Source organism: Boleophthalmus pectinirostris, unplaced genomic scaffold (genome assembly GCF_026225935.1).
Source record: "Boleophthalmus pectinirostris isolate CB_2022bp ecotype Guang Dong unplaced genomic scaffold, ASM2622593v1 HiC_scaffold_1, whole genome shotgun sequence".
Classification (NCBI taxonomy): Eukaryota; Metazoa; Chordata; class Actinopteri; order Gobiiformes; family Gobiidae; genus Boleophthalmus; species Boleophthalmus pectinirostris.
In genome coordinates, this window is record NW_026570970.1 from 36,516,082 (window position 1) to 36,543,030 (window position 26,949).

Here is a 26,949-nt window from a genome sequence, read left to right on the forward strand (position 1 = left end):
AGAAATGGAGGCCACAGACACCAACTCTCTCCTATTTACAACTCCATCCTCAACCCTAAAACAAAACAAACAAGAGAACAACAGGTGTAGTCAGGTCAGGTCCAGAGGTGAGGAAGCTCCATTATGCGCCATGAATTGTTCTGCTAATTAGACCCCACCCCCTGTACAGGTCAATAGGCCTAATTAACTAAGAGAAACTGTAAACAAGTCTGTATTAGTTTCAGTGTAGTTAGCTCCTCCCTGCAGATATAAGGAAGTGTCCACCAGCATCTAACCAGAACTGAAGAAGCAGTTTGGATGAGCTGCAAAACGTCTTCAACCAAACTAACTTTTGTCCAGTCGACAAACTGAATTTTCTCCTCATGGATTCTACCTGGACGACTGAGGGATTCTTCACACATCTTTAGAAGTAAAACCAACCTTGTATTTGAAGGATTTATGTCTGAGCAGCAGCAGTGAGTTGTTCTTCCTGATAGAAAGCTCGGTAGCGGCGGACTGATATATGAGAAAATAGTCCCTTAACATGCAACGATTCACATGATGCAATGTTAGTTTTATTTCAAACATTATTTTATCAGCACAGACATTCACATGGACAGTCTGGTGTAATAATAGATTTGTTTCAGGTGTTTTGTGGAGTGGGTAAGACTGTTTTTAGTGGCAGGCTAACTATGGCCATTGACATGCACTAGCCTAGCACCAGCGACCTCTGCAAATACAAGGACTGGATGGAATATTTCAAAAAGTGTCTCCACATGTCTCCAACACTCTGGCTCACTAGGAAATGAGGCCCTATGTCCAAAATTCAAGACTATCCCTTTATTTTATTATTTATTTTAACTTGCTCAGATATTGCTTGTACTAAATACTATCTAAATTAACATAATAAGTTCATATGTCCCTGAATCCAGTAGCAGTAGTTATCTTGATTTAAGAACATTTTCGATTAATTTTTCTTATTTAAAGGGCAATAGAATCTGTCTCCTCATTTGAAACTGAAAATGTGTTATTTTTTTCTTATTTTAAGTAAATCAATGCCAGTGGCAAAACAGCCAACATGTGCTCACATCCAAATAATTACTACTCATCTCAAGCTGTTCTTAATTTTACTTTTTTTATTTTTTTTTTTATTATTCCAGTCTAGAGTTTGGTCATTTGGTTTGGTGCTGAGGGAGTTGTTTATTCATGGGATTATGGTGTGGTGTTTGTAGTGAGTTGGTTGGTTTGTGTGTGTTTGGTGAGAGTAGATTGTTTACAGTCTGTAGTTTGTTCTGACTGGAGTTGGTGGTGACAGTAGTTTGTTTGGGGTCCATAGTTTGGTCAGATTGGTGTTAGTGGTGACAGTAATTTGTGTTCCATCTGTAGTTTGGTCAGATTGCTGTTGGTAGTGACAGTAGTTTGTTTTCAGTTTGTAGTTTGGTCAGATTGGTGTTGGTAGTGACAGTAGTTTGTTTTCAGTGTGTAGTTTGGTTAAATTGATGTTGATGGTGACATTAGTTGGTTTTCTAATCTGTAGTTTGATCAAATTGGTGTTGGTGATGAGAGTGGTTTGTTTTGGGTCTGTAGTTTGGTCAGATTTGTGCTGGTGGTGATAGTACTTTCTTTCAGGTCTGTAGTTTGGTCAGACTGGTATTGGTGGTGGCATTAGTTGGTTTTGGGTCTCTAGTTTGGTCAGATTGCTGTTGGTGGTGTGAGAGTAGTTTGTTTTCAGTTTGTAGTTTGGTCAGGTCGGTGTTGGTGGTGACAGTGGTTTCTTTCAATTCTGTAGTTTGGTTAGATTGGTGTCAGTGTTAACAGTAGTTTCTTTTGGCTCTGTAGTTTGGTCAGGTTGGTGTTGTTGGTGACAGTAGTTTGTTTTCCATCTGTAGTTTGGTCACATTGGTATTGGTAGTGTGAGAGTAGTTTGTTTTCAGTTTGTAGTTTGGTCCGATTGTTGTTGGTGTTGACAGTAGTTTATTTCAATTGTGTAGTTTGGTCAGACTGGTGCTGGTGGTGACAGTAGTTTGTTTTCAGTGTGTAGTTTGGTTAAATTGATGTTGATGGTGACATTAGTTAGTTTTCTAATCTGTAGTTTGGTCAGACTATCGTTGGCGTTGACAGTAGTTTATTTCAGGTCTGTAGTTTGGTCAGACTGGTGCTGGTGGTGACAGTAGTTTGTTTTCAGTGTGTAGTTTGGTTAAATTGATGTTGATGGTGACATTAGTTAGTTTTCTAATCTGTAGTTTGGTCAGATTGTTGTTGGCGTTGACAGTAGTTTATTTCAGGTCTGTAGTTTGGTCAGATTGGTGTTAGTAATGACATTAGTTAGTTTTAGGTCTGTAGTTTAGTCAGATTGGAGTTGGTGGTGACAGTAGTTGATTTTCAGTTTGTAATTTGGTCAGATTGGTGGTGGTGGTGGTGACAGTAGTTTGTTTTGGGTCTGTAGTTTGGTCATGTTGGTGTTAGTGATAACATTAGTTGGTTTTCAGTCTGTATTTTGGTCAGATTGGAGTTAGTGGTTTCTTTTGGGTCCGTGGTTTCTTACCGGGGGGACATGAGCGATCATGAGCTGCTCCTCTAGATCCTGAAGCTGCTTCTTCAACTCTGCGTTTTCTGTCTCCAGCTCCTGAATCTGAAACAGAAATAACACTGAGAATGAGGCAGGAGACAGAACAGTGTGTCTGATGTAAAGTTCTGCCTCTAATAACCAGAAGGAAATGTCCACAGCTCTCTGCTACCTTCAAGGCATTCAGTTACGTCACACACACTCACACACACTCACACACACACACTCACTCACTCTTACACAGTGAGGGTGAGGCAGCTTAAGTGTCTTGCCCAAGGATTTAACATCAGTATCCATCTGTGAGAGCTGGGATTGAACATCCATTCTGGGGAACAGTGACTCAGTGTGTGATGTTATTACTTTACCTGAAATATTCCACACTATGACATTAAATGCATCTATCTTACATTTATTCCATTACAGGTGTTTTAAGCTCACGTTGGTTCACTTTGGAGCGGTCGGTATGACCTGAGAGAGACCTGAGAGTGTCTCCACTGTCTGACTCACTTTGTTTAGGAGGAGCTAGGAGATGATTAAAGGGAGAAGGGAGAAAGCAGACGCGAAAAGAAGACGGCAAAAAGTCAATGTAAACATAAAATAATCTCTCTCAAGCGCTGACTTGATCTTATGATAAATAACTAAAGTATATTTACAGTTATGACAACTTTATATGTGCAACCGACATGTTAGAGAAACAAAGCTAGTAAGTTAGACATGAAATAAATGCATCCAGTCCACAAAACAGAGCTGTTAATCCAGTTTGAGATGTTTTTTTAAGAATAAAAAGAATGAAAGTAGTTCACATATGTCTGTTAACCGTATTTTCCGGGCTATAGGGCGCGCTCTTAAGCCTCCAACCCATCAAAAAACGACCGCGCACCCCACAATCCAGAGCGCCCTATACACGCATCCACTCCGGTGTCCCAGCACGACTTCAGTAAACTGCAAAGCCGCACCACCTGCAGAACACACAAACACACACGGAGCAGACAGCGACCACACAGAGAAAAACACCCACAGACACACTCATCATTCCACGCCGACGAGGAACAGAACGGAGGAACGAACTGAAAAAGCGAGTGCAATGTGCCACTTCTAGACACGACTGAACAACTGAGTCACTGCGAACACGCCGACAATCCAGCGATCCCAGACACACCCTCCCTACACGCCACAACTGAACAAAGCCCAGAGTCACCGTGAACGCCACAAACAAACAAAACCACTCACCCATCACACTGTTGGGTTTCCTTTAAAGTCCAGTGCAGTTTATTTGTGAAAAAAAGTTTGAAAATAGACCATTTAATGACTTATTCCAGAGAGCATAATAGCCCGGAAAATACGGTACATCCACACAGCGCACAAATCAAGGTGAAGCTGCAGATGTGGATTTTATTGCCAATATTTATGCTTTACAAATCCTGTATCTGAAGTTTTGCACCACATTTCACAAATAATAATAATAACTCAGTTCTGACTTGTATCTAAACTAGAAGTGCAGAGCTCTGATCTTTGAACACTTAACAGTCTCAGAGCGACTGGTTTTATTGTAGACAGGAAACAACTGACGACGTCGCACTCACAACTTTATATCCTGATCTGCTGCATTCAGCACCACGGAGAGAGACATAAAACATGATGGTCAAAAGAGAGATACCAAAAAGTGTTAGAAAACCGGCATGTCTAAATGGAGGAATGTTGTAATACCAGGATGTCTCAATATAGGGATGTTGTCATGAAGGGATGTTGGAATAGGCGGTGGACCCCCAATAAAACCAAAACCACCCTCCATCCAAACCCCAAACTGTTCAGCGTGCTATATTGCACTTATCCACAGAGAGATTCGAACACAAAGCTCGCTGCATTCTGGTCATGCAACTCTGGCGTCTGGGTGAAAAAAAAAAGTCTGCTAAACTCTGATAAAATTTGATTTCTGTCATAACTAATGATCAGCACTGCATGAGTTATGTGGTCCTCTGTCTTTTATTTATTTTACTTATTTACTGCTATTTTATGATTCTTATGCTTTGACTTTGATTTGATTTGACTGTTTTTATTGTTTTAGGACTGGAATGACCATATTTTAGCAATTTACCTTTTTGTTGTTTTCATTTTCTGATCTCTGTGCAGCACTTTGGAAACTGCTTTGTTTGTAAAATGAGCTGTAGAAATAAAGAGGATTTGGATTTGGATTCAGTGTTGGCATATTGGGTGGGCATTGGGCTTCTTTTGACTACATCGGGAGGGGAGGGGAAGTCTTAGGCGGGCAGATAATATTAAAGCGACTTTCAACAAGTGTGGGCAGTTTTTGGTTTCACAACAGTCAACGTGATACACAATAACACGAGGAACTGTAGTGGGCTTTCACGTGCGCTCTGGCCTGTGCACAAATGAATGGATGTATGTGTAGGCAGACTCTGTGTGTGCAGCTGTTCTTGCAGTAGTCGAGGCTTTAGCCGACCATTGATGATATTCATTTTTAAGTGTGATGAAAACACTGTTCTATGTTTTACCAGGTTTTACAGAACACGTTTTCTCAATCTTCCGGTGGGACATGCCCAAAACACCTCCCAAGGAAGGCGCCAATGAGGCATCCGGGACAGATGCCCGAGCCACCTCAACTGGCTCCTCTCGACGTGGAGGAGCAGCAGCTCTACTCCGAGCTCCTCCCGTGTGACTGAGCTCCTCACCTTATCTCTAAGGGAGCGACCAGTCTGTCCCTGTGAAGGAAACTCTTTTCCAGCGCTTGTGTCCGCGATCTCGTCCTTTCGGTCATTACTCAGAGCTCATGACCAGAGGTGAGTGGAGGAACAAAGATTGACGGTAAATGGAGAGCTTCACCTTTCGACTCAGCTCCTCTTCACCGCAACGATCTGATACAGCGACCGCATCACTGCTGACGCTGCACCGATCCGCCTGTCAATCTCACGCTCCATCCTCCCCTCACTCGAGAACAAGACCCCGAGATACTTGAACTCCTTCACTTGAGGCAGGGACTCTCCACCCACCCGGAGAGGGCAAGACACCTTTTTTCGGTCAAGAACCATGGCCTCGGATTTGGAAGAGCTGATCCTCATCCCGGCTGCTTCACACTCGCCTGCAAACCGCCCCAGTGCACAGGTCCTGGTTTGAGGAAGCCAACAGGACAACATCAACAACATGACATCCTGTGGTCCCCAAACCGGAAGGAGGCCTCGGGGAAGACCCAGGACATGCTGGAGGGACTATGTCTCTCGGCTGGCCTGGGGGTCCCCCCGGAGGAGCTGGAGGACATGTCTGGGATGAAGGAAGTCTGGGAGTCCCTGCTTAGACTGCTGCCCCCGCAACGTGGCCCCGGATAAGTGGAAGAACATGGATGGATGGATGGTTTTCTCAATCCTGGCAATGGTTTTAAAAAGCCAATGGATGAATTATGTTACAACATGTTTATTCAAACATTGACTCAATGACATTTTTTTTTGTGATAAATGAAAATACTGTTTTACATTTAACGTGTTTTCTCAATACTGGCAATGGTTTTAAAAAGCCAACAGATTAAGTTACAACATGTTTATTCAAATATTGACTAAATTACATTTTTTTCTGTGATTAATGAAAATACTGTTCTACATTTAACGTCTCAATACTGGAAATGTTTTTAAAAAGCCCAACAATGGATTACATATGTTTATTCAAAGATTCAGTGTTTTCTGTGACAAAAAGTAGTTGGGCTTTTTTTTTGTGTGTGTGTGTGTTGTTGCTTTGTTTTGTTTTTTGCTGAAGAGGGCAGGTTTTTGAACGTTATTGGGTGGAAATCACTAAACCCAATCTGGCAGCACTGTTTGGATTTGAACTAATAATAACCATACAAGTTTATGTCAAGCTGGAATTCACGTAAACGGCTCTTTTAGCAGCTGGAGCACCGCAAACACCAGAACACTTTATTTAAGCGTGTTTTATTCATAAACACGGAGCGATCAATAGTCCGATAAACCAGCACTCTTTCTGCTTTCATTCAGTCGTGTTGTGTCCAGTTAAACACCTGTCGCTGTACACTGTTTTCCCAACTCTCGCACTGCACTGTGGTCTATATTGACTTGTCTAGAGCCCACCGGTGCCCACTACTTTTCAAGGTGCATTGTGGGAAATTTTGAGTGCACTACTTTTTCACCACTGGACATTTGGACCCCCATAAATAGTGCTCTGAGTAGGGAATAGTGTGGACATTCGGACACAGCTTTAGTATCACTAAACACCTTAAATAAAGTGACCAACATAAATAAAGTGACCAACATAAATAAAGTAACCATACATGAGTGAAATGACTGTAAAATAAAAAGCTGCGCTAAATCTGCACGTGTTTGATCGCTGAAAAGTTAAACATGAACTATCTCCTATACGACACAGAACAGACTCACCATCATCAGCACCTCTTCTGTCACAAAAAGAACACACATAATCCATTGAGTCGTGTCCTTTAGTCCGACAGAAGCTGAATTGCATCAGTGGCATGAAGAGCGAGCTAACAGTTTATGCAAATGAGTCATGCGGTTTTAAGTTTCGTTTCTGTAAAACGTAAACAAATGTGATCAAAGCTGAATTATTTGATCAAATGGCTGATGTGGATCTATAGTGGTTATGGTTTATATGTTGTAACTTAAACTTTCAATTTCAAATTTAATGAAGAATCTTTTGGGTTTGATCTGTACAGTGGATTGTGGGATATCTCATAGCTCCTTTATCACTGGTTAAACCTCCCGAGATTCCTCTGCTAAAAGAGCTCATAGTTTGTATTTTTCCTGGTTTATTTAATTGATTTTTGCACTTGCTGATTTGTACGATTATGGGTCTGGTCAAGCGGTAACGGAGGGAAACGGGCAGATTTTTGACATTCAAATGTCTCTTATTCAGAAACTAGAGGGACTATTGAAATAAGTAAAGTATCAGAATGTAGGAAAGAGTTACACTCCAACAGGGTCAAGTTAAACCTGTGATATTCTTTCAAGTTGTTGACAAAAAATTTAAAAACTCATGTCGGTAACGGAGGGAATGAAATATGCAGCACTTTTTGGGCAATAAATCCAAACAGTGATAACTCTTGGTTCTCACTTCCATATCCTTAACAAACTGGTTTGAATATTTGCTTCATATAGTTTTCTACCATATGGTACAAGATTAGGTTGAAAAACCTCTTACTTTTTGACTCATGAGATTTTTTATGAAGAAAGGTCATGGTAACGGAGGGAAAAGTAACGGAGGGAAAATTGTACAAACAAGTAGAAGGTGCAGGATTTTACATCATTTGTCGCTTTTTTCTTCTGAATACTTTAATATTACTTCAAAATGAAAGGAAACTATTTCTATAAAATATGTCAGTCCTTCCAAGCTAATTTGTATCATTTTAAATATTTATTTATTTTTTTTAAATCATGAACCTTCATCAACATTTCAAAGATGGAATAACACAAGATATGAAATACATCCATTTATTTCATGATTTGCAGATCTTTGAAATTTGGGAAATAATTTTTGTTCCATGTTTCATACATGGTCTGTTTAAAACATATGGAACTTTAGAACAAAAAATGGTACAGAAAAAAGGTCAACAGTTTCATAAACTAGAGTACATATGTATCTGTTCAATACATTTTTATATATATACTCCATTTGATCATGTACACAGAGATATGAGTAAAAAAGATGTAAACGCAGTATCCCGAATACTGACATAAACGGGATATGACCAATAACCGGGATACTGATGTGCCTGTATACACACTCACTAATATCCACAAAACTGACCTGCAGCTTGACCTGGTGGTGCCTGTTTCCATGGCGACAGATATTTAATACCATACTGTAGAAAATTCCAGTTAAAGTTATAAAATATTCATGAAGACAAACCAAGACAGGCCAGAAAAAAAAAAAAAAGTCAGGCAACGTCCATTTGAGTCACCCTCTTCATTATTTGTTTGTCTATTTTCAAATTTGTCTCATTAATTTTTCACACATTCCAGAGTTTTGCTGGAGGTTTTTTTTTCGTCGTGAATAATAAATGTATCTGTTTTGTTTTATTTGAGTAACATCTCAGTCAGCCGGAGCCCCCCTGTGCGTCGCGTTCGATCTCTGTGTTGATTCATGCATCAGGTTTAGACAGAAGTCCAATAACACCGAGGCAGTGCATCCATAACACTATCACGGAGTTATTTACAACAGCATCATAGAGTTATTTGCTGAAAACACCACAATCAATGGGACCGTTCTGTTTAAACCATTTCATCAGGCTCTGTGCATGTTTCACTCTGCTGGTCTGGAACATCTTTGAGTTACACTGACTTTTTTGTAATTCAGATTCATAAATTTGGATTCTGGTTTAGTCCTGGTTTAGTCTCTTTTAACCTCTTCAAAAACAGATCTGAAGTTGTGTTTTGTTTCATTCACACGTTTGAGTAACTCTTTCTTATTATTCTGTACATTTTCCAAGCTCGAAATGCTCTGTTCCACCTTGTGATGTCATGAAGTGGTAGTTTTCAAGTCAGCAGCTCCTTTTACCTTTAGCTTAGTAGAGTTTGGCAATTCCAGGGCTGAAATTATCCAAATTATTCTACTGAGGGTACTTTAAAAACACTTCCACTTGACATCACAAGGTGGAACAGAGTGTTTTCTGTTTCGGTTTGAGAGAAAAACAGTGCCTAAATGTGCAGGGTTTGTGTGAATGAAACAAAACACAACTCCAGGTCTGTTTGTGATGAGGAAACAACTTTACTACAGAGATCAGAAAATAGCACAATATAGGCCAATCCGTGTATCATTCCTTCATTCTTTTTTTAAAATAAAACCAAAAATACAAAAATGAAAAACAACCATTTTCTTCATTATTTGTGTCCAAAACCAAAATGAAAAAACTGATAACGATTCAGCTTTTCAATTTTTAGTTTTGTGTTTAAATAAATAATGGAAAAAAGTGAATAACGGCTGCTTCCCATTTCTGTGACAAACTGCGATGCCGAACTGAACCAGGACTGAACCAAGAGGACTAAACCAGGACTAAACCAGGACTGAACCAAGACTAAACCAGGACTAAACCAGGACTGAACCAAGACTAAACCGGACTAAACCAGGACTGAACCAAGACTGAACCAGGACTAAACCAGGACTAAACCAGGACTGAACCAAGACTAAACCAGGACTAAACCAGGACTGAACCAAGACTGAACCAGGACTAAACCATGACTAAACCAGGACTAAACAAGGACTAAACCAGAGCTGAACCAGGACTAAACAAGGACTAAACCAGAGCTGAACCAGGACTAAACCAAGAGGACTAAACCATGACTAAATCAGGACTAAACAAGGACTAAACCAGAACTGAACTGGGACTCAGTGTCGGAATGGGTTCGGTCGCCCCGTGTAGACCGTCGGGTGACCACAGGTGAAAGGACTAAGCGAGGATAAACTCAGCCGTCGTCCAATCACTCTTTGCAGACACCCTGCTTCACAGGCTTGGGGTCCTGTCTCTCTCTCTATCTCAAGTCCAACATTAGTCCTAGTTTAGACCTGGTTCAGTCCTGGTTCAGTCCGTATGCAACACAAAAGTCTGGCATCTCAATTTAAGTCACGGACACAGCTGTTATCTGTTTTTTCCATTATTTATTTAAACACAAAAAGAGAGAAAAGAGAAAAAAAAAAACTAAACTAATCATTATCTTTATTGTTTTCTTATTTGTGGTTTTATTTTGAAAAACAAATGAACGAATGATACACAGATTTAGGCTCTTTAATCTTTAATCTTTAGTTCTGTTAGGTGTTACTTCAGCTCTAGTTTAGTCCTCCTCTCTTGGTTTAATCCTGGTTTAGTCTCAGGTTAGACTTTAGTCCTGGTTTAGTTCTGGTTTAATCCTGGTTTAGATCTGTTTTAATTGTGGTTTAGTCTTGGCTTTGTCCTGGGTTTGATGCTGGTTAGGTTTCTTCTCAGTTTTCTTGGTCCATGTTTCGAACGGTTTTAGTCCTGTTTTAGTCCTGGGTTGGTCCTGGTTGGATCATGGTTTAGTCCTAGTCTGCTCTTGGCTTGGTGCTGCATTGATGCTGATCCTGGTTTAGTCCTGGTTTAGTCTTCATTCAGTTCTGGTGTGGTCGTTTCTACTCCACTGCTCTGGAAAATCTATTAGTTACACTGATTTTCTTCTGATAAATATTCATAACAAGAGTTTGAATCAATGATCCACATTAAGACCTGCTTTAGGCTTGGGTTAGACCTGGTTTGGTCCTGGTTTAGTTCAGCTTGGGTGTGTTCTTGGTCTAGTCTGGGTTTAATCCTGGTTCACACTTGCTCTCCTCCTGTTTCATTGTTTCTTATGCTTTTGTTTATCACTGATTAGAGGAGAGATAATTGCATGTGTACACACCGTAACAGATGTGTTTTCTGTTTTTTTGCACTAATATCGTGCAGTTTGAGCTTTAATTTCATGATCAAATACTGCCATGTATTCCTTTGATTTTTAGAATAATTGTACTGTTTATTTGTATTCTGACTAAGGATTTTGGTCTGTTTTTAAGGTACCGTATTTTTCGGACTATAAGGTGCACTTAAAATCCTTTAATTATACGTGCATCTTATAATCAGTGCATCTTATGTATTAATTCTGGTTGTGCTTACTGACCTTAAACCGATTTTATGTGGCATACGGCGCTCAAAAATCTGTCAAAATGTTTTAGTACGACTTTGGTAAACTATGAAGCCACACCGCTTGATTTGGATTGTACGGTTACTGTAGTCAGGAGCCTAACAGAGTAAAGGGTGAAGTATAGTTCTGCATCGACTTAACGCACACTGCTGCTGATGCCCTGTCACAGAAAAAACAAATATATTCCACTGAGTTGTGTCCTTTAGTTCGACAGGAGCTGAAAATCAGTGCACATGTAGCAAGCTGTTTTTTTCAGTGCTTATAGTTTATGCAAATGAGCCATGTGGTTTTATGTTTAATTTCTGTAAAACGTAAACAAATGTGCACAAAGCTGCATTAAACACATTATTACTCAATGTATATTTGAGTCTTCTTTGTAGGAAAAAAATACTACAAAATGATCCTCCCACATTCACATTCACCACGATGGAGGCAACGCCGGGCGAATTGCGCCACAATCTGCCGATGGATCATAGACACCTGGACTAAGAATCAGACTAAAGTGTCGTATGTTTGTTTGCTTTAATGTGCCTTATAATCCTGTGCACCTTATGTATGAAAATAGATGAGAGAATTCAACATTATTGATATTGCGTCTTATAATCCGGTGCGTTTTATAGTCAGAAAAATACAGTACACTGTATTGTCCCCATGTGTCCTCTGCATTTGACCCGTCCTTCAGTGTCTCTGGGTTAAACCTCTCAGGAGCAGTGGAAACCATCTCCAGATCTTGAGCTAGTCTTGGTCAGGACTATCTTGGCTGGAGAATTTGACGTGTTGTGCATGTTTTGAAATGTATTTAGTTACTTCACTCCGCTTAAGTACAGGATCAAACTTGTCAAACTAACAAAAGTCACTCATTGGTTTGTGTTTTTATGAAATACTCACTCTTTTCTGTAGCGTTCCGATCTGTTTCTGGTCTCCACGTCTTTGCCTCCTGATTCCAGAAACTTCTTATATGCCAAATCAAATGCCTGACCAATGGTTAGAGTGATCTCCTCTGCCTATAATGAGACAAAGATCAGGAGTCTGACCCACAACCTCCTTATGACAGCAAGAGACAGGGGAACCACAAGCAGTGGAGTCCTTACACATTTCTCGCTGTCGAACACGTAGCACAGGTGTTTGTTGGACTCAGAGTCTTTACAGATGAAAGTGAAAATGCGTTTGTCCGTTTTGTCGTCTGCGCAGAACGAGATCCTGTGGAGCTGACAGTTGTGCTGGACCTCCTGTCACACACACAAACACACACAACACACACAACAGGTTTAATATTTAACAGTGAGAGCAAATTACTGACATGATTACTTCTAAAGTACTCTTATTTCTACTGTGAGTACTTTATTTCCAAAGTACTAGCTCAGGAACCATCTCATCAAAAGCCAAAGTTCTTCACACTGTGACACTTTCTGTTCTAGAGTTTGATTTCATGTAAAACAGAGTATGTGTTGTTTTGGTTCACAGCTGATCTGAGTCTCACACCACAAGATGAGTCCTGTTTATCTTGACTCTGTCACCACACACTTCTGTGCAAAACACTCACTGCTGGAAGGGAAAAGGAACTAAAAGTTACTAGGCCAAGTAACTGTAATCTGATGATTACTAACACCAATTTTCAATTTCCAACTGTAACTAGTTAACAACTGTATTACTAAAAAAGTAATCTGATTACAGTAATCCCTCACTGTACAAATGACTTTACTAGTAAATAATAACTAACTAAATGCCCATGGCATTATAACAGGAGCTTTAAAACAAGCAAAAGTAGTACAATTTTAACCAGCATTAACAGGTGTGTAATACACAAGTGCACCACCAGAGAGCGCACAAGGGCCCCCATACAACTGTGAGGTGATCTCCAGTAATAATAGATTTATCTCATAAACACTGAGCTAACTGGTGTAGTACTAGTACTGCAGTATTCATGGATCCAAACAGTGAGGCCCTGAAGTAGGGAAGAAAACACAGGATTTTGCCTGAAAGTGAAACTGTGGGTCTTTAACAGCTCCAGTTACGGTAACACTAACACTCACAACTTTACACTATGATGGTTCATGTTCTGGAGTCTTTTCTTCACACTTCTGCCTAAACCGTCTGTTTATACAGTTTTCACAGACACTTCACTCAGTCGTGTTGAGCACAGTCCAAAGTGTGTGACTGTCCCACTGCTCTGTGTGGACTCACTGTGGTTTATAATGACCCTCCAGTGACCACAGAACACATGGTATAGTAGTAGTAGTGGTAGTGGCAGTATCTGTAGTAGTCCAACCCACACCCTGGTTTTGGGCTGAATAGTAGTAGATTAGTAGTAGTAGTAGTAGTTGTTGTTATAGTAGTAGTATTTGCAGTATTCAGACCTCGGTTTTGGGCTGAATAGTAGTAGTAGTAGTAGTAGTAGTAGTAGTAGTATTTGCAGTATTCAGACCTTGGTTTTGGGCTCGAGGATCTTGACTCCGTAGATGGAGATCTGTAGTTCCACTTTGGGAATCTTCTGTCCCTCAGATTTCTTTATGTGTCTCTGGAACTGACAAAAAACAAAAGTGTTACTGACTGTGGAAAATACTGTACACACATACTGCAACTGCGAGTACAAATATACACATAATCCTCTATGAAGACAGTGAGGAGGACACAGCCCTGTACTGGCAGGGTGAGCAGTGACTGTGCACAAAGCTGCATGAGATCTAAACTGAACGCCACACTTTTCACAACAAAGGGGCCGTCGTTGTTGAGGAAGTGCATTGCTCAATAACTCAAAAGGTTGGTAATTCAAAAACACCTGTCGGGTCATTTCAGGGCTGGCAGTGTTTCATGCAGACAATCTGATTATTATCCTGGAGTTATCAGATCATCCAAATGAAATCTGATGACAGTAATCTGATTTCTTTTTAAATTTCTGATTAAAAATGATGCAAAAATAAGCAAACTACTGTGGCAAAGACACAACTGAAAGACAAAATGTTAAATATTGAAAAGGTTATGTTCAAATTTATTGTACGTGTCACCTAGGGATGCAACCATATCCAATATAATATCAAACAGTTCTATACTGGTCTAACGATTCGATACACGTGTTCTTCCATGTGCGCTGTGTCATTTATTTTAGTCCAAAAGAAAAACAATTCTGTTGGCGTCCTCCTCAGATGCAGCAGAAAACAGCTTCATAGAGACTTACAGCTGAAATATTCTAACAGAGGAGGATTTTATCTTTCTGTCACTTTTTATTTTATGTTGATAGATCCTGAAATGACAAAGATATTCACTTTTAAATACTTTAGAATCACTTTTGGTTTTTCATTGGCTTTAATCAAATGAGATTGTATATACACACACGGGACACGACTCGTGATATACACCATCTATTTCTTAGACTATCTCATAAGTTTTACTCAGAAAATTATCCGTTGCAGTGGCGGTTCTAGGATTTTTCTGAAACAGGGACCATTAAAGGGCCACATGTTACATTCAGGAGCCAAATACACGGTACAACCAAGCACACAAATGATTCATTCAGTGTGGTGCAAATACAAGCACAAATGGTTAAATAAAGCCCTCTGCAGGTCTGTTTCTTCTTCCATTAAATTGACACACTGGGTCTACTGCCGCCAACAGTTTGGGGATGAAATTGCATCATTGATTATTGAATTCTCCGATTGTTCTCCTAGTCAGTTAATTGACAGAACAGGAGCACTTCAGGGGCCAATCAGATTAGAGGTGGAGCCCCTGTTGCCCCTCCCCTAGAACTGCCCCTGGTCCGTTGAGACATTTTTTATGTAATATAACACAGTTTTAGTTTAGAAAGAGGATGGGAGAGCACAGTGTGTGTGTGAGAGCACAGACTGTAGGGGGCAGTGTGGGAGGAGCTACGTACTGTCTCTGCTGGAGGAGGCAGAGCAGCACCAGCACAGACATGAGGTGTGTGAACTCAGAGAGACTCAGGAGGAAAAGAAATCATCAAATCATCATCAAAGAAGGAAAAGTCTGATAGTGTAACTCCCCTACAGTTTAAATTAAGAGTCGACTGGTTTATTATAAAATATAAAACAGCCTGAGAAACTCGGTTCTTATTTTCACTGAATCAAAATTCTGAGCTGTGAATCACTGAACCAAATGAACTAAAACACTTCACATATAAACTGTATGTGTTGTGAGTAATGTTTTATTAATATCATGTTAATACATATATACACACACACACACACACACACATATATATATCAAACAACGTGTTATTATAGTGTTCTCATTAGCATTTTTTTTTCGTCTTAAAATGTATCAAAATTGAATCAATATTGTGACCCATGTGTGGAGATATGCATCAGATCATGGGTAAACTGTATTGTTGCATCCCTCGTGTCACTGGTGTTTGTGATGATCGGATTTCTCTTGTGCTGCAAACTCACATCTGAAACCAGATCATTATGGGCTTATCTGATTATGCTAGTTATCTGATTTCTTCTGGCCATCTAAATGTACCCAGGGCGATGCTGGCAGCTAACGTTTGATCCTCATTAAAGTGCTGACACGAGTGAAACGTAATATTATGGATCGGTGGTATCGATCATAGTCGTGCAGATCTCTCACCGTGGGTCTGGGGCTGCGTGGATGTAAATGAGATTAAAGCTCAGATGCAGATTTACAGTAGACGTCGTGAAGGCGGCCGCTCTCACTCTGCTCCCGTCAATAACTAATCTGCTATTAAAGGGGTGGGCACGCTCTTACAGGGGCAGGAGGCTCTTAAAGGGGCGGGTGCGGTCTTAAATGTAAACTGTTTACAGACATGGACTGAGGGAGCACGATGTCATCAAGCCAAGTCAGGAGCTTTATTTCAATGAGGTCGCCCCCGCTTACGTTAGCAACAGGTTTGATTGACAGTGTTGCTAAGAGCCCACCCCGATTCAAACAGAGATGTGACAATAATCAATAATTATCATCATATCATATCGTCAAAAGTCTCACAATAATATCCTGGGACATCACAATATATCAAATTATAGGTCTTTTTGTTTTAATTAATAGTTATTTATGTGTTTTTATGTCTTTCTTTGTGATTTTTATGTTGTTGTTTTTTTTTCTTTTCTTCTTCCTCTTTTTATTTTGTAAAGCACCTTGAAACACTTTGTGTATGTGTATGTGCTATATAAACAAACTTGCCTTGCCTTGCCATGGTGTTGCAATACAAATGTACAAACAAATGGAACTACCGCAAGTTCTGATTGTCCTTACTGACCTCGAACCAATTTTACGTGGTACACAGCGTTCAAAAATTCTAAATCAAAATGTTTTAGTATGACTTTGGTAAACTACGAAGCTATGCCACAATCTGCCAATGGATCGCGGGCTAATGGACTAACGGTCTCAGGAGTCGTCCGAGCTTTCATGAAGGCCAGAATCATCTCTGAACTACTAAGTAACAGCGACGAGACTGACTCAGATAATGGCGAGAGGGATCCGGGCTTGATGCCGAAATTGTCCAACTGTTAAACTCAGACACTGAAGATGAAGAATTTGATTTGTGGAAGAGGAATGAACTGAAAAAGTGGGTGTATTGTTTTGTGTTTTATGTGTTACAACTGAACAATGTTGAAAGTTCTTGCGAATGAGTTGAATAAGTTTCGCTTAACGTGCTTTATAATGCAGTATGTATTCATTCTGGTTGTGTTTACTGACCTCAAACTGATTTTATGTGTTTCACAGCGCTCAAAAATCTGTCAAAATGTTTCAGTACGACTTTGGTAAACTACAAAGCCGCACCGCTTGATGGATTGTCGGAGCATTACAGCTACCGTATTGAGGAGCCTCGTGGAGTAATCCACATTTACCAAGACAGGGAGGCAACACCGGGCGAATTACGCCACGATCTGCCAATGGATCATGGATGCCTGGGCTAAGGATCAGTCTCGAGTGTCGTCTGAGCTTTCACAAAGGCCTGAATCATCTCTAAAATACTAAGTAACAGCGACGAGACCGGGATCCAGGCTTGATGCCGAAATCGTCCAACTGTTAAACTCAGATACTGAAGATGAAGAATTTGACATATTTGTGGAAGAGTAATGAACTGAAAAAGTGAGTGTATTGTTTAGTATTTTATGTGTTCCAATTGATCAATGTTGAGAGTTCTTCTGAATGAGTTGAATAAAGTTTCGCTTAATGCGCTTTATGCCCGAGCACCATTCTGGTTGTGTTTACTGACCTCGAACTGATTTTATGTGGTACACGGCCCTCAGAATTCTGTCAAAATGTTTTGGCATGACTTTGGTAAACTACAAAGCCACACCACTTGATGGATTGTCGGAGAATTACAGCTACTGTAGTCAGGCGCCTTGTGGAGTAAAGAGCGAAGTATAGTTCTGCATCGACTTAACGCACACTGCCACCATCGCCTTGTTGCAGAAAGAACACACATAATCCACTGAGTCCTTTAGTCCAACAGAAGCTGAACCACATCAGGGCACAAGGAGCAAGCTGTTTTTTTCAGAGCTTATAATTTATGCAAATGAGTCATGTGGTTTTAAGTTTAGTTTCTGTAAAACGTAAACAAATGTGCACAAAGCTGCATTAAACACATTATTACTCAGTGTATATTTGAGTCGTCCTTAAAGGAAAAAAAAAAAAAAACTTAAATGATTCACCCACATTCACATTCATACTCTGCATTCACCAAGACGAATTACGAATTACGCCACGATCTGCGAATGGATCGTGGACGCCTGGACTAAGGATCAGTCTCAAGTGTCGTCCATTTATTTTGCTTAGTACGCCTTATAATCCAGTGCATCTTATAATCCGGTGCACTTTATAGTCCGAAGAATACGGTACAGAGACCATGATCCTTTGCTGTTGTCAGTGCAGACTACATGAAGAAATAACTGTTATTAAGCACTTTTAAATCTTAATCCTTCATATTATAACAGCACCAAGGCATTTTGAAAGGAAAAAAAAAAGTAGCATATTCACAATTTTGCAAGACTCCATAAAATGAACTTTGAGATGTATGTCGTGAAAATATCGTATGGAGGGATTGAGATATTGTTACATCTGTAGTCCCAAACCAGTGGTGCGGGTGAGCATTACTTTCAACAAACCTCACTCCTAACTGGCTCTTCGGTTGCTATGATACTCACACTTGTATTTCCAAATATGGATCTTGGCTCGGTTGTCTTCATTTGGATGGAGCTCATGACTTGAAAATAGTGAAATAAAACCCCAGGATCATGTGGAGAGGTTTAATACTAGAGCTTTTTATGACTTTGTGTGTTCAAATTTTGCCATAAAAGTTCTTGTCTTGTTGTTTTTACTAGTTAGGCAAATGGAAAGTGTATTTTGTCTTAAGGGAACATTGCAGATTCTGTTAGTGTGTTATGTAAGTTAGTTACAGGGTTCAAGACGAGGACAGAAAATGCTGCTTAACACTATCATATACACAGTGTATAATTTATAAGGCAAGTTGTATCTAAAAGGATTCATTTTATAATTGAACAACTGCAGACCTCTGGGTCAATCCAAAATGTTAATAAACCACAAACCTGAATATTTAATCAAGTCAAAGTGAAGTTTTGCTTTTCTTAGGAGAAAATCTGTGTGCACAATTATCAAACTATTAATATGCAGAATTACTACGCAACTGAATGAAAAATTAAAAATTTCCATTCTCACTTGTTTATTTTCATCTGTCAAACACGTCAAAACTGACAGAGAAACATTTCTGACATTTCAGAAAGAAAATCAGTGCCAATACAAACAGCCTTTAATAATGGGACATAATAATGACCCACTAAACACTGGACGTCTCATGGACGTGCAGATCATGTCTGTGTCGCATCAGTCAGTCCAAAACCAGTTCTGGACTAAAAAATGATCTGCAAATCACGTCCATTATTTGGACGTCTAACTCTGCCCCACTTGGACGTCAATCTGCAGTTTAACATTTGAACCATGGACTAGGAGACTTTTCTGGACGTCATGAGGACGTCTCACACAGACACAGGAAAATGATCATCATTTATTAATGATCATGAAACTTCTGCATGCTAGTCAGAGAAAAGTTAGTGAATTTGAAGTTTAACATTTGAAGTTTGAAGGTGGAGAACCTGTGAACTGTGTCCTGACATTTTCCTGGAGCTTCATGGGGCTCAGGAGCAGATTAAACTGGAAATACTTTACACCTTTGTGTGTTTCCAGTTTCCTGCTGTGGAGACAAAATGAACTGGAACATTCTGCCACCGTCTGAAACGGCATCGCAGTTCTGCACAGAGCCCAGGAACAGTCGGCCGAGAAAAACACTCTAAAATTAGATTAAACTGAACATGGTCATAGTGGCTTGTCAAAGCTTGATCCCGTCAGATCTCAGAAGTTCAGAGGTCGGGTCTGGTCAGGACTTGGATGAAAGACCACTGGGAAAATCAGGTGCCACAGGGAGGGGAGGGGGGACACAAGACATTGGAAAAAAGTCATCCTTCAGTGAACCTTCAGTGGACCCAGACTGTACAAAATGATACTAAAAAGACGTCTCAGTGTTTCTTTACGCAGTGGGAAGCCTTCAGATCATGGAGTCTGTCAGTTTATCTTTGCAATTTCCAGAGTGCTACATCCCTCTGAAAGACTTTTTACAATTTTTGACTTTTCAGACTCAGTTAAATCTGAAATTCACCCATTGTACCAGAAGAGAAGAAACTGCCTAACAAATGTGCACACCTTGATATAGACTGTTGATCTCCTTTGACCACAATCTGGCCTGTTAGACAAATACAATCACCTGATATCCTTAAATCCAATAAGAAATCAGGTTTATACAGCGTGAAGTTGTAGTTGGCTCTTACAGCTGCTGGTTAGAGAGCTTCATTTGAGTGTAGTAATAGAGTGTTGACATGATCTCACTAATAACTGACATAAACACAGTGGTTATGACGTGGTAGTCGTCAGTTATCACAGTTGTAGTGAAGCTGAGGTGAGGTCTGCTTGGTCCTCAGTCATGTTTGTGTTTCGTTGCCTCCTCCTCCTCTCCTCCTCCTCTCCTCCTCACGCCGAGCCAAACATCCTGCGATCATTTATGAAATCTGCTGAGTCCAACGGCTCCGTCTGAGCCAAAGAAATCACTCTGTCCACACAGCTCCAGATTAGAGCCACTTTAAACACATTTAGAGAAACCACACCTCCCTCTCTCCTCCCTCTTTCTCTCTCTACGCTCCCTTTCTCCTCTCCCTCATCCCTCTCTCACCTGCTGTCTCTCATCCATCTTTTCCCCAATACTTTGCCTCAACTTTCTCTCCTAACAACTCTACATCTCTCCTTTCTCCCTCTGTCACCAACGAATTACAGTAATACGTTGCTTTTTGCTGTAACGCAGTAATGTTCAGCATTACAGGCGAAAAACTAGTAATATTTTACTCGGTACAAATGTGAGTAACGCGCGTCACAAAGCTTTTTTAACCTGGATTGAAGTGGTGGGTTTTTCTTCATACAAATTCACTAAAATCACCGCGATATCAGCAGCAGATGAAACGCCAGAGACGCGGCCGTGTAGACCTACAGGTAACTGCGGGCAAAAGGACCGACGCAAAACTCCACGCTGTTTAGATCTGGTTTAGACCTGGTTTAGACCTGGTTTAGACCTGGGTCAGTTCTGGTTTAGACCTGGTTTAGACCTGGGTCAGTTCTGGTTTAGACCTGGTTTAGACCTGGGTCAGTTCTGGTTTAGACCTGGTTTAGACCTGGGTCAGTTCTGGTTTAGACCTGGTTTAGACCTGGGTCAGTTCTGGTTTAGACCTGGTTTACAGTCAGATGTGTTCAGCTGCCAAATTTAAATACATTTTCAATCTCTAGCAGTGTGATTCTGAAGTGCTGTATGTTTGTAAGTTTTCTCCCCGACAAAACCGTCGACGAAATGTTCTGCACCAACAAAGGCTCCTGCGCTCGCACCTAAAGACAGAGGAAGATGTAACCATCACACAAAAAGTTGGACTTCTGGACACGCTGAAGGTAGAAGTTACGGCCTGTAGCAGAGTCTTACACCGGGTCGGGTCCCCGCAAATAGTTGCTGAAATCAGGACCGCGAGCCCCCGCAGCAGGGTGTCCATCAAGCACCATCGGGCGACAGCCGCTCTTACCCCTGTGAGGTGCGGAGCAGAGCCGCTCCTTTCTCCTGCGGTCACCTTCGAGATCTTCCGACAGTGAGTCCTGTTTTAGTCCTAGTTCAGTCCTGGTTTAGTCCTCCTCTTCAGTCCTGGAATCAGCCCGAGGTTAGTCCTGTTATAGTCCTGCTTCAGTCCTGCTTCAGTTCTGGTTTAGTCCTGTTATAGTCCTGGTTTAGTCCTGGTTTAGACCTGGTTTAGACCTGGTTTAGTCCTGGTTTAGACCTGGTTTAGACCTGGTTCAGTCCATATAAGCCGCAAAAGTTCAGCATCTTCACAGTTCTTTTAGTGAGAGTAACTTAAAGTGCTGCAATAGTCATATAATGTCTTACATTTTAAATACAGTAATATTGTAATGTAACAAATGACTTTAAAATGACACTAACACGTCATAAATAACACATTACAGTTTTAAAGTCACTTGCCCAACAGTACCTGCCCACTCTTTGCCTCCTTTCTCTTTCCCTAAACATTCTCTCCTTTCTTTCTTTCTTTCTTTCTTTTTATTTCTATCCTCTCCTCTTGTCTCTCTCTCCTTCTCTTTCTCCTCATCTTTCTCTCCAACCTCCTTCCCTCCCCCATCTGTCCATCTTGCTCTCCCCCTCTCTTTTCTCTCTTCTGTTCCTTCTCTATCTCTCTTCCCTCTCCCTTCCTCTGTCTTTTTCTGCTCTCTCCTTCTCTCTTCTCTTCAGTCCATCTTTCCCTTCCCTTGCTCTCTTCTCTCATTCTCTCTCTCTTTCTCCTCTGCACCCCTCTGTCTCTCTCTTTCTCCTCTCCTTCATCCCTCTCTCACCTGCTGTCTCTCACCAATATTTCCCCTGTACTCTCTCTTTCCCTCTACTTTCTCTCCTTTTTCTCCCCCCTTTTCATTTCTTTCTCTCTTTCTTTCTTTCTTTCTTTCTTTCTTTCTATCCTCTCCCCTCCCTTCTCCCTCTCTCATCTCACCCCATGCCCCCATCTATCTCTCCATTTCTATCATCTCCCCCTCCTCTTGTCTCTCTCCCTCCCTCTCTCTTCTCTCTTCTCCTCCTGTTTTTCTCTCTCCCCTTCGCTCTCTCTCCCTCTCTCTTCTATTTACTCCTCATCTTTCTCTCCAACCTCCTTCCCTCCCCCCATCTGTCCCTCTTGCTCTCCTCCTTTCTTTTTTCTCTACTATTCTCTCTCTCTTTCTCTGTCTCTCTTCCCTCTCCTTTCCTCTGTCTTTTTCTGCTCTCTCCTTCTCTCTTCTCTTCACCCCCTCTCTTCCCTTCCTTCCTTTCCTCTCTCCTTCTCTCTCTTTCTCCTCTCCTTCATCCCTCTCTCGCCTGCTGTCTCTCACCCCTTTTCCCCTGTACTCTCTCTTTCCCTCTACTTTCTCTCCTTTTCCCCTCCTCCCTCTGTGCCTCCTCTTTCTTTCTGTCTATCCTCTCCCCTCCCTTCTTTCTCTAGCACTTTTCATCGACACCCCCCCCTTCTCTCTCTCTCTCTCATCCCCAACTATCTCCCCCTTTTCTCTCTCCTTCATCTCTCCCGTCTTTCTCTCTCCTCTCTCTCTCTCCCCCTCTCTTCTATTTACTCTCCATCTTTCTCTCCAACCTCCTTCCCTCCCCCATCTGTCGCTTTTGCTCTCCCCCTCTCTTTTCTCTCTCTCCCTTCCTCTGTCTTTTTCTGCTCTCTCCTTCTCTCTTCTCTTCACCCCCTCTCCCTTCCTTCCTTCCTTTCCTCCCTTCTTCTCTCTCTCTCTCCTCTACACTTCTCTCTCTGTTTCTCAACTCTGCCTTTCTCCTCTCCTTCATCCCTCTCTCACCTGCTGTCGCTTTTCTCTCTATACTCTCTCTTTCCCTCTATGTTCTCTCCTTTTTCTCCCCTCCCTCCTTCTTCTCATTTTCTTTCTTTCTTTCTTTCCTCACCCCTCCCCTCTCTCATCTCATCCCATCTCTCCTTCTATCTTTCCATTTGTACCATCTCATCCTCCTCTTGTCTCTCTCCCTCCCTCTCCCCTCGACTTTCTCTTTCCTCTCTCCTCTCCGTCTCTCTTCTATTTACTCTCCATCTTTCTCTCCATCCTCCTCCCCTCCCTCCATCTGGCCCTCTTGCTCTCTCCCTCTCTTTTCTCTCTTCTCTTCCATCTTTCTCTCTCTTCCCTCTCCCTTCCTCTATTTTTTCTGCTCCCTCATTCTCTCTCTCTCTGTTTCTCAACTCTCTCTTTCATCTCTCCTTCATCCTTCTCTCACCTGCTGTCTCTTTCACACCTACACTCTCTCTTTCCCTCTTCTTTTTCTCCTCCCTCCTCATTCCCATTTTTTTCTTTCTTTCTCCGATCCTCTTCCCTCCCTCCTCCCTCTCTCACTTTCTATAACCTCCCCCCTTCTCTCTCCCCATCTGTCTCTCCATTTCTTCCATCATCCCTCCTCTGTCTGTCCCTCTCTTTTCTATTTACTCTTCATCTTCTATCTATCTTTTCTCTTCCCTCTTTCTTCCCTCTCCCTTCCTCTGTCTTTTTCTTTTTTCTTCAGTCTCTCTCTTTAAGCGACATAAAATAATACATGTGTAGTCTTTTGCTCTCTCCCTCTCTCTCTCTCTCCATCTCTCCATCTCTCCGTCTCTCTCTCCATCTCTCCGTCTCTGTGCCCCTGAGCTGGCCTCATGTTTGGCACCGCAGACCCGAGTCAGAGGCCAACACACAAAGTCCAACACTTTCCCAGGATCGACCCGAGCACAAAGAGACGGAGAGACCGACGGAGGGAGAGAGAGAAGAATAGAGCAGAAAAAGACAGAGAAAGGCAGAGGGAAGAGAAAAGAGAGGGGGACAGCAAGAGGGACAGATGGGGGGAGGGGAAGAGGAGGAGTAAATAGAAGAGATGGGGAGAGAGAGAGAGACAAGTAGAGAGACAGAGAGAGGAGGGGGGATGGAAGAAATGGAGAGATAGATGGGGATGAGAGAGAGAAGGGGGGAGGTTATAGAAGCTGAGAAAGTTGAAGAAAAAGAGAGACAGAGGGTTGTAGAGGAGAAAGAGAGAGAGGGAAAGAGAGAGTGAGGGAAGAGAGAAGGAGAGAGCAGAAAAAGACAGAGGAAAGAGAGGGAAGAGAAGAGAGAAAAGAGAGGGGGAGAGCAAGAGGGACAGATGGAGGAGGGGAGGAGGTTGGAGAGAAAGATGAGGAGTAAATAGAAGAGAGAGGGAGAGAGAGAGACAAGTAGAGAGACAGAGAGAGGAGGGGGGATGGAAGAAATGGAGAGATAGCGAGAGAGGGTGTGTAGAGGAGAAAGAGATAGAGAAGGAGGAAAGGAAGGAAGGAAGGAAAGAGAGGAGTTGAAGAGAGAAGGAGAGAGCAGAAAAAAGGGAGAGGAAATAGAGACAGAGAGGGAATAGAAGAGAAAAGAGAGGGGGAGAGCAAGACGGACAAATGGAGGGAGGGAGGGAAGGAGGTTGAAGAGAAAGATGGAGAGTCAATAGAAGAGAGAGGGAGAGAGGAGGAGAGGAGAGAGAAAGACGAGGGAAGAAGCAGGGGAGTGGGAGGAAGGGAGAGAGACAAGAGGAGGAGGAGATGGTAGAAATGGAGAGACAGATGGAGAGATGGGATGAGATGAGAGAGAGAGAGAGAGAGAGAGAGAGAGAGATAGAAAGAAAGAAATGGAAAGGAGGAGGGAGGGGAGAAAAAGGAGAGAAAGTAGAGGGAGAGAGGGAAAGATTGGTGAGAGACAGCAGGTGAGAGAGGGATGAAGGAGAGGAGAAAGAGAGAGAGAAGGAGGAATTGAAGGAAGGAAGGAAAGAGAGGGTTGAAAGAGAAGAAAGAAGGAGAGAGCAAAAAAGACAGAAGAGAGAGAGAAGAGAGGGAACAGAAGAGAGAAAAGAGGGGGGGAGAGCAAAAGGAACAGATGGGAGGAGGGAAGGAGGTTGGAGAGAAAGATGAGGAGTAAATAGAAGAGAGAGGGAGAGAGAAAGAAAGACAGGATGGGGAGAAGCAGGAGAGTGGGAGGGAAGGAGACAAGAGGAGAAAGAAAGAAAGAAATGAAGAGAGAACGTAGAAGGAAAGAGAGAGTATAGAGAGAAAAGAGACAGCAGGTGAGAGAGGGATGAAGGAGAGGAGAAAGAGAAACAGAGAGAGAGAAAGGTGTAGAGGAGAAAGAGAGAGCGAAAGAGAGTCAGAAACAGAGCGAGGGAGAGAGAGATTTGAGTTCACCTTTCTTGTGTCTGTCAAAATATTTTTCCACAACATTTCAGTCCCACCTGGTTATTATTTATTTACAAAAACTAAACTGTAAAAGAGACAAAGAGAAAGAGAGAGGAAGTGTCAAGAAGGAAAAAGAAGCAGAGAGTAGAAAGAAAGAGGGAGAGAGAACAGTCTTTTTGTTCTTCAGTCTCATATAAACAGACACGTCACATTGTCTCACTTCACGTCTGTTTAAAGTGTGTGTGGGAGCGGTCTATCTCCTGGATCATCTGTCATATTCAAATGTGTGTGAAAAGGAACGGGCTATGTGCTGAAGTCTGCAGAAAAAAGGCAGCGATGCAAAATCCACAGAGTTCCTTAAAGGTCCTTAAAGATTCTATATTATGCAAAATGGACTCTTGAGCAGTTTAAAGTATCTCATAATGTTACTGGGGATGTAATGTTATGGAGATTGTGTGATAATAAAATGGCCTCGGTATCATTGTCGTCTCTTTCCAGTGTTAAACTTCATGTACTATTTCTCGGACTATAAGGATTATAAGGCGCAGTATCAATAATGTTGAACTCTCTCGTCTGTTTTCATACATAAGGAGCACTGGATTATAAGGAGCATTAAGCGTGTCACGGGTTCGTCCCAAATAAAAGTAAAGAAGTAAGGTTAAGGTTAAGATTAAGGTTGTTTATTTGTCATTCAAACATGCGAGAGAAACAAATGACAGAACGAAATGTGCTCCTCGAGGCCCAGTGATCCAGAGAGAGATAAAAACAATAATAAATAAGCAATATTAAAAAGTAAATACATCTAAACAGCTACATTTAGCAGTTCCAATAGACAAGTACAAGTAAAAACGTGGCAAGATAGAGTAGCAGCCCAAGCAGGAAGTCAGTGTTCACTGTTCAAAAGTCTCACAGCCTCAGGAAAGAAGCTGAACTTCAGCCCAGATGTTGTGGTTTTAATGCTCCTCAGTCTCCTCCCAGAGGCAGAGGGACAAACAGGTGGTGGGAGGGTGTGAGGAGTCCTCCATGATCCTGGAGGCCCGTCTCCTACAACACTCCTCATAAACGTCACTGATGGGTGTAAAGTCACATCCAGTGATCTTCTCTGCTGCTCTGACCACACGCTGCAGATCTGTCCTGTCCTGGGCTGAGCAGTGGCCGTTCCACACTGTGATGGACTGGGTCAACACACTCTCCACTCCACATCGATAAAAAGACCTGAGAGCAGGGAGGACTAGTCCAGCAGCCTTGAGTCTAATCAAAAAATACAGACGCTGGTGGGCCTTCTTAACAATACTGGCTGCATTAGTGGACCAAGTGAGTCTGTCGGGGATGTGCAGATCCAGATACTTCCAGCAGGACACCCTTTCAACTTCTGTGCACATGATGTAGAGAGGCGGCGGTGAACAGCTGTTCCTCCAAAAATCCACTATCAACTCCTTTGTTTTTAAAAGGTTCAGAC

The 26,949-nt window shown here is 41.7% G+C and overlaps 1 protein-coding gene across 1 annotated transcript in view; it reads right to left on the minus strand.

Moving 5' to 3' along the window:
- Positions 1-26,949, minus strand: part of gulp1a (GULP PTB domain containing engulfment adaptor 1a) — a 301,457-nt gene that overhangs the window by 16,827 nt on the left and 257,681 nt on the right. Inside the window, 5 exon segments of the mRNA XM_055161647.1 lie at positions 2,525-2,611; positions 12,097-12,125; positions 12,128-12,212; positions 12,300-12,437; positions 13,634-13,732. Of these exon segments, the coding sequence (XP_055017622.1) occupies positions 2,525-2,611; positions 12,097-12,125; positions 12,128-12,212; positions 12,300-12,437; positions 13,634-13,732 (438 nt within the window).